General features: G+C 37.2%; 1 protein-coding gene across 2 annotated transcripts; it reads left to right on the top strand.

Annotated features, from left to right (window-relative positions):
• Nucleotides 1-2,010: 2,010 nt before the first annotated feature.
• LOC137195591 (complement factor B-like) lies at nucleotides 2,011-13,745 on the top strand. Of its 2 annotated transcripts, XM_067608089.1 has the most exons (18): nucleotides 2,013-2,134; nucleotides 2,845-3,051; nucleotides 3,144-3,329; nucleotides 3,455-3,631; nucleotides 4,852-4,938; nucleotides 5,748-5,887; nucleotides 7,337-7,481; nucleotides 7,569-7,706; nucleotides 7,987-8,082; nucleotides 8,186-8,323; nucleotides 9,752-9,858; nucleotides 10,395-10,515; nucleotides 10,793-10,931; nucleotides 11,214-11,290; nucleotides 12,108-12,208; nucleotides 12,295-12,424; nucleotides 12,748-12,800; nucleotides 12,962-13,745. In XM_067608089.1, exons 1-18 carry the CDS (start codon nucleotides 2,077-2,079, stop codon nucleotides 13,136-13,138), a joined length of 2,277 nt encoding a protein of 758 aa, XP_067464190.1. In that variant the 5' UTR covers nucleotides 2,013-2,076; the 3' UTR covers nucleotides 13,139-13,745. The 2 variants fall into 2 exon arrangements, with proteins under 2 accessions (XP_067464191.1, XP_067464190.1); XM_067608090.1 differs by lacking the exons at nucleotides 12,108-12,208; nucleotides 12,748-12,800; nucleotides 12,962-13,745 and having other exon boundaries at nucleotides 2,011-2,134; nucleotides 12,295-12,388.
• Nucleotides 13,746-16,540: the final 2,795 nt, after the last annotated feature.

Genomic DNA, 16,540 nt, shown 5'->3' with positions numbered 1-16,540 from the left:
ATCTGATTTTTGCATCTGTCGTTATTTTTTTTGTTTGTTGTTGTTTCGTTTTTTCATCTTCTTACTGCTATTCGGCTGTTAAGTTTTACAAATCTATTGTCTGTTGATATTTGTATCTGTCTATCTATCTTGATATTTGTATGTGACTCATCATTTATCTGAATTTTGCTTCTGTAACTCTTGATACATGCATTCACGTTGAAGCTTTATGTTTGTACAACTGTTCTGAACCTATGTTGCAGTAAATTAAAAAAAACATTATTCACTACAGTTTTACAAAAAACCCTCCACATACAAAAATCCTCATAAAATATATTTAAAGATAAATAATAAAGCTTCCCTTTGTTGCTATTTATTGTAACTTGTCAAATTATAAGGATGCTTAAGTCATGAATGTGCACAATGTAGGCCTAATAAAAATGTAATAAACACTGAAATACACTGAGAGAATACCTCCATCTTCACAATCCTTGAAATTTGCTATCTTATTGATGGAAAATGTTACAAAATACTGGGACTGTAAGCATGAAAAACCTCTTACTATGCCAACATTTCTTGCAATTATAAGTAAATTAAGAAAAAATATATTATTTTTCCTTCTCCCTTTGAGTTACCCTGCCTAAAGCTTCTGCTGGCAGCTCCTACATGCCACAAAAATGTCAGATGGAACAAATACTGAGGATTTTACAGAAGGAATCACCAGTAGTGTGATTTGTCCAGAGGGCGGCACTAGAGGAGAGGCATTGGGGTCAAAAGGATCAGTACAGGGTTCAGTAAATTTCATAGTGATTAGTTAGATTATCTGGGGTGTGAAGCTGACATTTTGGACAGTGTTCAAAATGGAAAAGCGTTTTCTCCTTTAGAAAGCGACTGCAGTTAATAAATTACAAATAAAAACATTACAACTGTTGCACGCTTACAAATTTTACAAACTCAGAAAGGTTCCTCTGTGAATTTCAAAATAATGAAGCTATACAATGGCCATTGATGTTTGACTTTTTATTTTTTTAAGGTAAACTGTAAAAATAGTGGTCATGTCCAGCCAACACAGGCCTGATCCCCAGCTGTCACTGACCGACTCATCCTTAAGTCCCCTTCTATCACCTGGAAAGCCTGTCTTGGTGAAAAAGAGACGCCTGCCTTTACTCTCACTTTGTCACATTTCATCAAATGTAGCTCACAAACCTTTTTAAAGGTGTAGCTATGTAACATCACATCTGCATCAATATACTGTCAAATCCAAATTATCAGGCATCAATCAATCAGTCCTCTGAGAGGCAAGAGACACACCTGAAACAAAAAGGCCACATTGAGAGGTCACAGGTTACTGACTAACTCTTCACAGTTGTATCCCAGTGAATCTTTCACACTTTTGAGACTATTAGCGAAATCCTGAACAAATAAAGGGTGGCGAAGTCAGTCAAATTACTGCAGTTAACCAGTGTGGTATGACAGAGCACACAATCAATAACTGAATCAACATGTCAACAAGCAATACTCAAATGTGCCTTCGTGTTTCGGGAAATGATGAAGCAAGCGTTTGTACTTTGACTTGGTTTCACAATTTGTTTTTTCTACCTGACAATCCTGGATGAAATAAGGAGCAGCCATGGCCTACCTTAGGTCAGGACACACAAAACAAAGTCATTTGGACTACAGCATTAAAAGAGGGACAATAATAAAAACTGTACTGGATTTATTTAAATGTCTTTCATGATAGGAACCAAAGATCTTTTTCTTTTTGCACATTGTAAGAGTTTTAATATTTTAAAAAAAACACTACTGCAGGTGATTTTAATACAGTACATAATGAATATAATTAAATATAAGTAACCTGCTTATTTCTATATTAGTAAAATGGATTGAAAAACAAGTTATTTTAATCTACCTGATATCTAATGCAATGTCCTTTTTTTTGAGAGACACACACTATTGATCTGCCTTTGTTTGTCATGGAGTTAATAAGTAGCAGGATGGTCTTAGGTTGTCTGAAACATCACTGTCCATTTTGAAATAAATGTACGACTCCAGTGAAATCCTCTCATTTTTGTATTGTTCCCCAGTTTAAGGTTCAACATGGGATTTTCTGTCCACTGGATTTGGTTCACTGCTCTTTCATGTCTCCTCTGCATGGGTGAGCTCCTGTTTCAACTTCAGATAAAAGAAATTTAGTGATATATATTTTATATATTATTTGAATTTCTAAATGTTCCTAATTGTCTTCAGGGCATGGTTTCCTCATGATATTCATGTATTTATATTTATCTTATAGGTGGTGCTATGCTACCATTTGCTAAATAGTTGGGATGTAATATTTTTTATATTTTATAATTATATTTCTTCATTTATGGCAGAATTTTACAAAACAATCATGTGTAACTTTGAACAGGACTGCAATAATGTACAATTGTGTGGCAATTTTAAATGCTGCTGAAAAAGGTGAAAAACATCAATTTGACTAATGAAGGTAAATTTCCAGGTGAAAAATACCATACAATATTTTCTCTCCAGTCTGAACTATTTGCTTTCTGGAGCAGTTCAACATTAAATAGACCATCGAGAGTTTGTAAAAGTTATCATAATGACTGATTCCTGAAGTAAGATCATTTTATGTTCCTGTAAAGTGCTACTCTTAGTGCCAATTTTGAGTAATATTCATTGTGTTTTCACTGAAGCAAAAACATGAATAATGTGGTCAAATGTAAAATATTCAACTTGTAATCACTATGAGGAGTAGTGACTCAGCTTGTGAAAACAGTTGTATAATGTATTACGTGGATGTGGAGGAAGCTTTCTAAAATCATAGATGTACATCTACACCTTATAAGTGTCTTTTCTTTTCAGGTGGTGAAGTTTGGTGTGATTGCACAGAGGAGAATATGGAAATTGAGGGAGGTAATTACACACTGACCAAGAATCTGCATATAGGCAGCATGTTGGTCTACCATTGTCCTGAGGGCTACTATCCATACCCTGCTTTGACCCGTCTGTGTCAGCTCAATAGCAGCTGGAGACCAGCACCCAAACGTTTTCGTAAACAGAGATGCAAGAGTAAGTGATGTGAAGATGACGTGTTGCACCTTGCCTCAGGCCATCTGCTCTACATGATAATGTTGATCAGATCATTTTATCTTGTTTTGCAGTGGTTCAATGCCCAGACCCTAATGTGCTGGAGAATGGAAACGTGTCCCCTCCTCAGGAGTTTTACTTTGTGGGCAATGAGACCACGTATGAGTGCTACTCTGGATACAAACTACGTGGCTCATTCAAACGTGTTTGCTTATCAAACACGAAGTGGAGCGGCTCCACTCCCATCTGTAGCCGTGATGGTAAGTCCTGAACAGCAATCTGTATCCATCCCTACTTGTTCATCTCTTTTTTCTTTCAGGTTTCAGATACATCTGAATTCATGACTGTTTTATGACTTATCTTTTGTCTTTTTTTCTCACCACAGCAGGAGATAATTGTGCTGATCCTGGCATCCCACCTGGTGCCACAAGAACAGGGAATGTGTTTGATGTTGGCGACAAAGTGAAATACAGCTGCAGTAGCAATCTTTTTCTGGTGGGGTCGAGCGAAAGAGTGTGTCTGGAGAGTGGCCAGTGGACTGGCCAAGAACCAGCATGCTACTGTAAGACAGATACCTACAAACTCTGTTGACATTTTGTGTTATTTGACCAAAGTTTTGCCATGAAAAGTTCTTCTGCATGACAGCCGCCTGCAACAGCAAAGCTGCAACATTCAAAAGCAATGACTAGGGTTGTCGAGTTAATTAAGAGGCGTTAATGTGACATTTCCTTTAATATCTATTAATCTCATAGTTTTTATGCCAGTCAGTAAATGGCACTGAATGACTGAGTCCATTTCTGTGGTAGCCACTGACGCCACTGACGCCACAGCATCCAATAGAAAGCTAGCTCAGAGGTGACATCATGGCTTCAGCTCTCCATGTCACAAAAAGACCTATGCTGACCTAACTGTGACCTACATTTAATCAACAATGTTGTGGCATAGGCCAGTTTGTGGACGTTAGCTAGTTAGCACACTAGCTCATAGACATAGACAACGCAATTGTTAGCTATCTCACTAAGTAACTACAGTAACTAACTTGTATTTTGCATACAATCTTCACCTTTTGACGAGTTCCTGTTTCACAATAGTTTCTGTCTTGAAAAAAAAGGCAGCTGCGTCTTTAATTCTGCAACTGTCTGTTGTTTGGGGTGAGTGAGTACCAAGCACAGTCCAAAGTGTCAGAATCAGAAACAGGCTTATTGCCAAGTAGGTTTGCACATACAAAGAATTTTCCTCATGGCAAATTGGTGTTGTGGTGCATAACAATCAAAAAACAAGGCAAGAGAAAACACAAGTAACCATACAAAGTAAGAGAAAAATACAACTACTACAAAAGACAGGTGATATAAATATATAAATAAAATTTACCATTAAAAAATAAAATATAGTAAAAAAAATTATTTTTTTTTAAAAATCTAAGTGAAATAAACCTGCTGTTATTTTTTGAATTGACTCGGCTGGATGATGAATAGGTGAAATCAAACTGTATCAAACTGTGTTAGCGGGTGGGAAGCCAGTGAGGGATCATGTCCTATTGGTTGGTGAGAGTGCCTGTGCAGAAGCAGGTGGGATCTACACAGACATGCTAAGCACTCACTAGGACACAATCCCTCACCAACTTCCCACCCATGAACACTGAAATCTCCACCACTTTTGAACTGTTTTGGTTCAATAATGATCACAGGAGCTGTTTTCTGTCTGCAGAGTTTTTTCTTTTGTGTCACTTTTCTTTGTTACATTTATTCCAACCCCTGTTCATGTGGCTTTTGCTTCTTGCAGACACACACACCTATGACACTTCACAAGAGGTATCAGAGGCATTTGGCAGTGCAATCAAAGGCAGCCTCACCACTTATGAGCCAACAGGTAAGGTCATGGAACTAATGATATTATTATCTTTTTTTTAAAAATTTAATAGAAATTTTATTGTGATCATTTTTTACTACACTATAATTTAGTAGTGAGGCTGATGACATTTTGTCTCATTCAAAACGAGTGATAATTTTATATTTTATCCTCTTTTTTAGTTAATTGCACCAAAACTACTGACATTAAACAATAATTCTGCATATATTAATATAATCTAAAAAAGCAAATCTGCAGGTAAGGATGTTTTTAATGTGTAACAAATTCAGAAGACACTGCCTTGGCTTCTCTTGTATTAAAGGATAGGTTCACAAGTTATCAAGTCTGTCTTGAAACAACAGTCAGGTCCCCATATGAAAACTGAAAGAGGTTTTCTCACTGTAATCATGAAGCTTATATGAGGCTTCAGCAGTCTGAGTTAGTCATATCAAGTGGATATCTGCCACATTTACAGTCTTTTTAACATCAAATTACCTCTTTGTGTTCCCCTGTTGAGCTGCGGTGGAAGAATAGTAACAAAAAGAGGGACGTAGGCACTAAAAAAGACTGTAATGTTGAAACATATCTACTTGATTTGACTCATTTGGATGCCTGAATGGCTTCAACTTCTAATGGCCAGTATGAATAGAGGAATGATTAGCGCAAGAAAAACATGTGTCAATGTTCATTTGGGCACATGACTATTGTTTTAAGACAGACTTGAAAAATTGTGAACTTGTCCTTTAAGTTCTTGATAGATGACATTATATAGTATCATATGACATATATAGCTTATGGAACAGTAACAGTATTTGTTGTTGATGGTTCAGTTGACACACAGGAGGGGAGAAAAATCAGGATTTCAAAAACTGGGACACTAAACATCTACATCGCTGTGGATATTTCCGAGAGCATCCAAGAGGAATACATCCAAAATGCAACAAATGTTACAAAATCACTTATTTCAAAGGTGAGAAACAAGCAGCTTTTCTCTTGAGCTTTTCTCAAAAGTTTATATATTAAAGTTTTAGAGTGCTTTTTTAATGGAAAGGGTGGCCGCCACAGAACTCTTTCTCCTTCATGCTGAATTTGCCAACAGTCAGCAACATTGTACTGGGAATAGAGAGGTGAGTTACATTGTGATTGTTTTGCTGATTGTTGGCTCAATTTAAAGGATGCACATGGGGTGAAAGTAGAGATTGCTGTTGATGGATGCAGCAGTTAGTGTGACTAGTCTGGACATTTAATCAATTACTTGATCTTATAAAGAATAAAATGACATGTTAGAGTTTGTATTGAGTTTGGCAGAGTGACGCAAAGGAGGACAGTATTATCGGTGGGTCAGACAAATTATGTAGTTTAGCAACTTTGCATTATTTTATATTTATTTAGAAGTATTTTTCTCACAAATACTCTGCATTTGGACCAGCCGGTATGGACATCCAAGGTGCCCGCTCATTGAGACCAAACCAACAGCCTGTCACATAACTGGCTCTTCCCTGATTGTCCGGATTGACGGACAAAAACGTATTGATAAAAAGTTGCATTTGAAAAAACAATGCTCATCGGGGAAAACGGCCTGATGAAATATAAACAGAGTTTGGGGGGGAAAAGTAGCACTGTTCATTTTTGAAACAAAAACTGCTAGAATGAAATAAAAATGACCCACAATAAACTTTATGAAAAGAGATGCGTCTAAAACATTTATTGGATTTAACTTATGATTATGTCACTTATGATTATGTCACTTTTTTCTTTTTTTTCATAATGTCTTGTTTATTTATTTATTCAATTTTGAGCACTTTGGGTTTCCATACATCCCCAACAGACTATGATTTTTTTATACATTTTTAGCACAAACATACATTTTAATTTTTAACTGATTCATGGAAATGAACAGTTTTGCCTCTTACTCATGTGACTATTATAATGATATTTATGGCTATACAGAGAAATCAACTGCTTCCATAGCGATTTTTACAATGAAGTCATATATTGTACAGTATTTTTGGTGTGAGCTGACTGATAAAGCATTTAACTATCTGATACACCTTTAGGGCACATTTCACACACTGTGCACATAACATGTACAAACATAATCTTATCCCGTTTGGCTATTGGGACCATCATAATTTCATCATGAATTACACATCATAATCTTGACTGACGCTCCTTGGCGTTGGTCCCTTGGCTTGTTGTCAGTGCACACTGCGGGATACTCTTTATGCTGATAAATGGATCAATTACTCAACAAAATAACAACGATAAGCAGTTTGATACATGTGGAGGTGTTGCATTAATAAAACATTTCACAGCAGTTCCACAAGTTTGCATGTTTATACACATTCAGGTCAAAAGTTCATACAATACTAAAACTCATTCACCTTGTACTTAACTGATATTCGTTGTGTCTCCACAGATTTCATCTTTTAGCGTGACTCCAAACTATGAGGTCCTCTTTTTCTCCTCTCAAGTATTTAGAGTTTCCAGAATTTTGGATTTCATGGATGGTAGAGAAACACTAAGCACTCTGATGACTAAATTGGACAATTTTACAGAAACCAGTAAGTCAAACAGATCAGACACATTGCTAAAAAAATAAACAACTTGATTCTAAGGTTATGTTTTACTGTGTGTTTGTGTGCTTTGAGTCAAAGACAGAGACACTGCTGGAACAAATCTGACCAAAGTCTTTGTAACCTTCCTGGAAGAGATGGCTTTGGTAAAGCAACGAGTTAAAGATGAAGGTTTTAAGGAACATCGTCACGTCCTCATCGTTTTTACAGATGGTAATTTCCTTTCCCTTTTGAGATATTTTATGTACTTATTTCTGCAATGAAGTTGCAATGAAACTTTCACTGTAGGCAAATCATGGATTTAATACCTCAACCATTTAATGTGTGAAATATGCATGAATTCACCCCAGTAGTCTTATTACAACTGTAATCAAATTAGCACAGATTTAAAGTTGTTAGTATAAAGCCTGTATGAAGTATTAATAATACAATTGAATTATGTTTATGTAAGAGCAAAGGTTAAAGCAGGGAAAACTGTTTTCTTTCATTGCAGGTGGTTATAATATGGGTGGTTCACCTGAACCAACTGTGAGAAAAATAAAGAACATGGTGTACATGAACCACATTCAATCACGAGAAGACTATCTGGGTGAGTTTTATATTTGATCTGTTGCAACTTAATTAAATTTAGCTTGAGTTAGTTTATGTGTCTCGACTCAGCGGTGATTGTGCTGCTTTTTATTCTGTTACAGACATTTACATTTTTGCCATTGGAGATGAGATCCTTGATGATGAGCTGAAGCCCCTCGCAACAGGGACTGGTGGCAGGCATTACTTCAGAATGCAAAATGACTTAATAAACTTGAAGGAAGCCTTTGATGAAATAATTGGTAAGTCATCTCTGAAAGTAATGGCAGAGGGTTGAATGAATCTGGTAACACATTTTGGTCATTTCTACTTCAATTATTCATCACTACACCTTGTGTTTGCTTTTAAGGTCCCCCTCCACTCAAAAATGTGTTTTTCTTTGTGTTACTTCAGTTGGGTGTTTGAGCTTCACTGTGCAGAATGATATATTGCAGAGTTTGACACTAGAAGGCTATTTTCACATTCATCTGCTGAAGGAGAAAAGTTTCTCTGTGCTTATCAAAAATCTGAGTTTAAGGGGTATACCTATGAACAGCATTTGAGACACCACAACTAGTTTGGAGTCAATTGTGGCCCAGTGTGCAACTTACACAAGTGTGAAGTGGAAAACTTGAAACAGTGAGAATGGACTTTACAGTGAAGTAGGAGATGTCTTGTGTCCACAAGTTAAATTTTTGAAGTGACAAATATTTGTATATTCATGGATTCTGGGTTTTTTAGTGCGTGAGAAGAAGTAGATGGGATTTAAGGATTTTAATGAGAAAATTTAACTGAAAAACCATATCAGAGCATAGAGTGTTATATACAGTATACATATTAAAACATGTCTGGAGGGGATCTTTAATCAGATATGAAATACAAAATGAAATCCAAGCCTTAATAAAGGCATTTATGTGTCACCGTTTACCTACAAGCATTCATCTCCAACCTCTAATTCGACACTAAAGAGATATAGGATCATAACTGGAGGACAGAACATGGTTCACTTGTCTCCTAAAGTACTTAAGAGCAGGTGGAAACATCACTCTGGATCTTATGGTGTCTCTATATGATACGTAGCCCTACACCACTGATGGTGAAGTGGACAGATAATGAAGAGGGTATCATATTTCTGTCTCCATTAAGGGGGTAGACCAGTAAAAACACAAGTTTAACAGGAAGACGACACCTTAGGAAGAATCACACAAGTAAATAATGCATTTCAACATATATTTACGTCAAAACCACACCATTTTCTCCATCTATAATCAACATTTGAACAAATAAATGTTAAACACTAGATAGTTGTCATATCAAGTATTTACTCTAAGAAGACTGTCAGTCAGTTTTATTTCTCACTCCGGGTTTTTTAGGGGCTCCCATTTTATGTTGCACTTCAACTTCCTCTGGCATCTAGCTCTTGTCCCTACTGAGGTTTACTGCACTTATTGTAATTTTAGTTTGGATAAAAGCATCAGCTTTTTTAAATGTAAAAAATGTAGAAATGTAATGTTTTATATATGCAATTGGTTCAAGACACTGAACCCCAAATTGCTCCCAAAGCTTTGGACTAAAACATCTGCCAATTTGTAAAGTTTAGTGTCCATACTGAGCCTTTACTCTATACTGATATAACCATGAACTTGAGCAACGTTGAATTTGTTGTTTTATAATGCTTTTTTTTCATGCAGATGCAGACGAAGTTTTGGGCATGTGTGGTCTTTACAATTCAACAACTGTAAGAAGTGAAATGGACCAGAGGAAAAGGTTTCCATGGGTAGTATTCATTACTGTCGAGGTGAATATTTCAGAATTTCTATTAAAGGTGCAGCGTGTAGACTTTAGTGGCATCTAGTGGAACGGACTTAGCAGAAATGGAATATATTATATATGTATATATATATAATATATATTATATATTAATATAATATTCATAAGTATGCTTTAATTAGTGTATTCATTTGGTTGCAGTCTGCACCCTCACCGCCGCTAGATATCACTGAATCCTACACATGATTGGAAGACTGAATACAGTAAAATTAGAGGAATATACTTTCCACAAAGGAGAATAACTGTGACCAGTGAACGGTTATGCACAGAGATTTGGTTCAGTGACAACACAGTACCAGAGTCAGGGCCTCAGATGTGAGATTTTGTGGAAAAACTGCTTCCTAATTGTCTACCAGCATGCTTTGCTGTCCATGTTGTCTTTTGCTGTGGTGCCAGATGTTGTGCTGAGTAAACGCAAAAACAGAAAATCGGTTCTTGCTTCTGCATAATATATAACTATGACATTACATTGTTTATTAATCCATTTATCATTTAAATTCTAAGAATGGGGGATCCAGAAATTGCCTTGGCTCTCTTGTGACCAAAGAGTTTGTGTTGACTGCTGCTCACTGCTTCCAATTTGAAGATAGGAAGGAGCACATCAAGGTTTACATTGATGATCAAGGTAAGTAAGTAAATTTTCCTGTGATGTCTGTATGTTTAATTATGTCTCCTCTCTTCAGTTACCTGAACTTGACGTATTGGCATTTTAGAAGTTTACATCAACAAAAATAAGTGTTACGGTACCCAGTGAAGTTATTTGCTTTGATAATGGATATTTCTAAGTTTCGAATTTGCTATAGTAAAGTATTTTGATTTTAAAGATACACATTTTCCCATACTGTCTACTACTACTCCTCATTACAGCAACAATAATACACTTGATTGTGTCTCTTTTACAGCTAGAACGGTTAAAAAAATCACGTTACACCCAAAATTCAATATCAAGGCTAAAGAGAGTGAAGATGTGGCGGAGTTCTATGACTATGATGTGGCTCTCCTTCAACTGGAGGAATATGTTGAATTCTCCTATTATATCAGGTAAGAGCTCTGTCTACATCACTGTTGCTGGGTTTGTTGTTACATTCTCAGTCTTCCCTGAGGATTTATTGATAAACGCTTCTTACTGTGAAGATAATTTCAACAAACACACACAAACATGTCCACAGATTTAATAGATTAATCACAAATTCTGAAGTATGCTTAGTAAAATAACATTTGTAATATGGCATGTTTTTAAATAAATAAACATTCTGTGTTAAAAGCTGTTTACTTGGAACATCATCTTCTCTGTGTTATATTGTCTTTTGGCATCTCGTTCAGACCTGTTTGCATACCTTGCACCAAGGAGACCAGTGATGCTCTAAGACTGGTTGGTACTTCCACCTGCAAGGACCAAGGTGACACACTGTGACACACTGTGACACCAATGCACAGCCTGGGGTTCATAAATACTAAAAATTGCTTATCTTTATGGAGAACTGGGCAATTTGACCTAAATTGACTCTTTTTACAGTCTGCAATACACTGCAATACATTAAAGTAACATTTGAGTTTATCTGATATTTCCAGCTAAATGAACCACAACTGACCGTCTGCTAAGCCCTGCTTCCCTTAGTTGCTATTGCTGCCTTTCAAGCTTTTGTTCTCACACTGCACATATTTTTTTAGTTTACAATGAGAATGTTGGTGGATTTTAGTTTGTAACTTTTTAATGTTTTCAGCTGATTTTACAGGAGAATCTTGTTAAAGGGATCTTAAATATGCACTTGATGACAAAATACATGATTTTGTGCAAAATTGCTAAAGCTGAACGTCTGGAGCAGAGAGTCAGCATACTCATCAGTTAATGAGCCTTGTAGAAGACATGTAGCTTATTGCTAAATAAAGTAAAATTGTTCTTGTGTTGCAGTGAATTTAGTCCTAATATTTTAAATATGATTTGGAAAAATGAACTGTCATTCTATTATGGCTGATATGACGTTTTCACTTGTAACGTACAGCTTTTAGGATGACGACTAACCAATGTGTTTAGTGAATGTAATGTTATCTCAAATAACAAGTTTGGCTGGGGTTGCTGGAGCATAAACTTCTCTAAAACCAATAAAGGACAGAAGTGCTAGTCAGCCTAAATTCTGGATGTTCTTTTATCAACATTAGATCAAAACAGCTGGAGCCTCAGGTTTAATAACTGTATTTTTGTGGTCTCTCATATAGAGGATCTCCTGTTTAAGAATCATATTGAAGAACTCTATTTCCTGACAAAGTCAGGACGCCATGTAAAGGAAAAAACTGTCCGCGCTAAGATCGGCGATAATGTGAGTTTTAAATGACTGAGCAGTGTTGTGTCTGATGTGTGTGTCAAAACCCAAAAGTCAACTTGAGCTGGTTCTTCTTTTTACAGAGAGTTGAATGCATCAGCCATGCGTTAGAGGCAGAAGGTATAAAAACGAAAAATCCAGAGGTTGCTGTGACTGATAACTTCCTGTGCACTGGTGGTCTGGCTCCTCAGGTAGATCATATAGCATGTACAGGTATGTTCCCTCTATGTCATGTCTTCAATATCCTTATCACATTTAATGGGATATTTAGGCTTCTGTGAAATCCTGAGCCTTGTAGAAAGTGTGTGCACATACACAAAAATACTATTCAATTTCCAAAGTCTTCAGCCCTTTAAGTCTCAGTTATCAAGTAAAGTGTCAATCTGTTATAGAAGATTTCAGATTAGATGCATTTTATATACTAAAACATGAGCAACACTGGTGCAGATCTGTAAATGAGGCCCATTATTTTGGATGTAACCGTACATGTGTGTGTGTGTGTGTGTGTGTGTGTGTGTGTGAATTTGTTGGGACAGGCGACTCTGGAGGTGCTGTGGTCAAAGACTATCTCATGTATCGCACAATACAGGTAAACAGCTGTTCTTTTCCTTGCATCCAATCACAAAGTATCACCTGATGACAAATATTACTCAGAAGTAATATATTGAAAAGAAAACCCACTGAAATGATTAAATTTGAACGAGTAATTTCCTGTTGATCATGTAAAGTAACCAACGATTTATTTCCCAGGTTGCAGTGGTCAGCTGGGGAACCAAGAAACTTTGCACGTCAGGCAGTCAGACAAAGTCAGACGCCACTTCCAGAGATTTCCATATTAATCTTTTCAAAGTTGTACCTTTCCTCAAAGATGTCCTTGGAGATGACACCCAGGATGAGTACGCACCACTTAAGTTTTTGGACAGCTAAATACATTTCCTCTGATTTGAGGTTGAGTTAGCCATATGACAGTATATAGAGTGAGATGATATACATTTTAGATTCACTATTTGTCCATTTATGGCTTTTCTGTATGGAGTATTTATGATTTGTGTCACTGTTATAATTTCCCTTTTTTTGACATGTAATAAATTCAATGTCAATGAGTCGATTTTATCAATAAACAAACAGACAAACTTTACAACATCACAGCGATATACTGAGTATCAATAACTTAATGTAGAATTAGAGCTAATGTTAGTGTAATTTAAATTACACTTTGTTTATACATTCACAATCACAGGTTATGAAACAGTTTACTTTTCTCAGGCCTTTTCTAAAACTGCATTAAAAAAAGGAATGACTGAAAGAATTACTACATTGCTGAAAAGGTTTCTGTAAATGTCTGTTACAGACATTTACATTTTTGCCATTGGAGCTGAGAACTATGATGATGAACTGATACCCCTCACAGTAGGCACTGGTGGCAAGCATGACTTCAGAAGGAAAAAAGGAAATTTGAAATAGGAAATAGGAATGTCAGTAATTAGTGAAATAAATGGTAAAATAAATGTCATTTATTAAATAAATGCCTGTTATAATTTCCGGGAGTCCAATGTGATATTGTATATGTGTATTTAATAGGGGTGTACCCGAATACAAATATGTTATTTGGCAAAGCACAAATAGTGGGTTTTTTATGAATATTTGTTTCATACAAATATTTTAAAAATTATTTGTTTTTGGGAAGACAAAAAAAACTTGTCAAATACCAGCATGCAGGTCGGTTACATCACTATCTCAGTGTCTCTCCTCTGCTCCGCTGTTACGTCTATCAGCAGGTCTTAACGAGGGGAGTCACATCCACCTGCTACATGATGCACATTTCCTAATATGGACATCACTCCCAGAGTTGGGGGTGTTCCCCAGAGATAAAGCTGAGCAACTGACACAAGCGTAGTGCTCCCAAGGGACTCTCCATAACCTGTTGTTCCCCTTCTCCTTTCCACAATGTTAGGTTGTAAAACATAGGCAATAAATGAAAAGTTCAAAGCAATAATCACCTTTGAAGTTCTTGCCTATATGTTATGTGGTGTGCTATCTCTGTGTTATGGGTGTATAAATAGGTAGAGGTCTGTCTGCAATGAGGCAATGAGTAAAGTTTTAGCTCAGTAATCAGCGCAGTAATTTATGATCTGGGAGACTCAAGTTCGAGACCCGGAATGGGGACCTCCTTCGTAAGGTAGTTTATTCGTGAACCCTTATTGTAACACTAATTTTCTAAAATTAAGAGCATAATAAAAACAAAAACAGGATTTTAAAACCTCTCTCCACTTTTACTCAAATGCAAATACAAATAATTTTGCTGCCTCAAAAAATACAGATACAAATACTGGTTTGTTTCATCATAGGATAAAGGTGATGACTCAGAACAACTTTGTACTGATTTGCAGGGAGTCTTCCCTCTAAGTAGACAAGTGGACCCAAACCATGCCAGCAAAATGCCCCCCACAGCATAACAGAGCCACCGGATCCCCTCACTTTAGGGGTCAAGCATTCAGACCTGTACCAGCCTTTCCTTTATTTTGTCAACCGTCTATAGGATGATATCAATAAATTCATAATGAGCATAGATTAAAACAGCAATTAGCCATAAAGATATTTTATAAAACTATGTATCTTTATTAAAACATCATCAGTGAGTGATCTTTGGGAAACTGTTTGATGAACCTTCAACACTGTAGTTAATGTTTTCGTTGCTAGATGCCGCTGGAGCGTGCTTCTTGGTGACATCACCTTTGTTAAATCCCAAAACTAACGATTAATGCAGGTGTCTCTCGTCGGGTGTGGGGCGCGCCTGTAATCCAAGTTACCGGGAGGCTGAGGCTGGAGGATCGTTTGTGCTCAGGAGCTCTGTGCTGCAGCGGACTATACCGATCGGGTGTCCGCACTAAGTTCGGTATCCATATGGTGCTCCTGGAGGAGCTCGGGACCACCAGGTCGTCTAAAGAGGAGTGAACGGGCCCAGGTCGGAAACGGAGCAGGTCAAAGCCCCCTTGCCGCTCAGTAGTGGGATCGCGCCTGTGAATGGACACTGTAGTGCAACCTAAGCAATACAGCGGGACCCAGTCTTTTTACACTCTGCACACTTTACAACAAACAGCTGCGACAGCTTCATGTTCCAGGAAGAAACCTCAGAAAGCAATGCAGTTTAGTCTATGCCACACTGCCTCCACCTGGAGAAGAGGAGCAACTAGTATCAATCGCACTGTGGAGCACCACAGACACACATCGCTGTAACACTAGAACTATATTTTGTTATAACTATTTTGTCGTATACTATAACTCAAGTTTTTACGGTGGTGGAAGAAGCAAGCAAAGTATTATCTACCAGCCTCATACACAACTCCCACAATACCATCACACATAGCACAGAGGGCTTTGGGGTGAGAAATTTCCATTACAATTTACATCAGAACACATAATTTGCTCCTTTACAGAGATATGCATCACTCAGGAGGACATCAGTTTTCCCATAGTATGACAAGACATCCTCATGATCCAATATTAACTCTATGACTATTTTTTCCTAAGTTACACAGTTTACAGATCATACAGCCTAGTAAAATAACTGACACAATTTGGGAATGTTTTAAAGTTGATAACTTCTGTAAAGCGAATATTTACAAGAACCTGCTGGTTTATTGTAATATTTTGTGCATTATATGCTAATTGTCTGCTAACAATGTGCACACTGCACGTGGTGACCGGAATTTCAGTGTCTCCTGCAACAGAAATTCAAATCTTACCTCCAAAGCATATTTGGCATACTGTAAAAATGTGGGTGCTGTCTGTTAATACTCGGTGTGCTCGTGCTATATAGTAATATTTAGGGAAGTGTATATTTTTTTTATTTTGGGAAGAACAGTTTTCTCCTGAACTCTTGGCTCAAACTGTTGTGAGAAATATTGTGTTTATCAATGAATTTGAGTTTCAGATGTTTATTTTACTCTTTCATTTCATTTTATGTTAGTCGTCAGGGCTATGTGACATCACAGAGGATGTCCATATCGATGTCCCATCAGTTCTCAGGTGACAACAGTGGTTATTTGACGTCATCCATGACAGCTTCAAGGCTTGTACCCGAGATTATGAATAGGACCTCCTCCTGTCATCAGTCTCCATTCCACACTCCCTCACAGGGAACGTAGAGGCTCTGTTGCACTGCAGCACCATGGCAGCCCACGCCTCGGCCGTCGGTAAACTGCAGCCGAGGGGAGTCCTCGATAGCCGCCAGGTGTCATGCACTGCTGAGCTCAAGCTTGCGGTGCATGACACCTGAGGGCCCTGCCAGTGCATAGACCTGGCCGAGTCTGACGTGCTGGTATGCAA

Source organism: Thunnus thynnus, chromosome 13, assembly GCF_963924715.1.
Source record: "Thunnus thynnus chromosome 13, fThuThy2.1, whole genome shotgun sequence".
In the NCBI taxonomy this organism is placed as follows: domain Eukaryota; kingdom Metazoa; phylum Chordata; class Actinopteri; order Scombriformes; family Scombridae; genus Thunnus; species Thunnus thynnus.
This window is presented reverse-complemented; position numbering and strand designations above follow the sequence as displayed.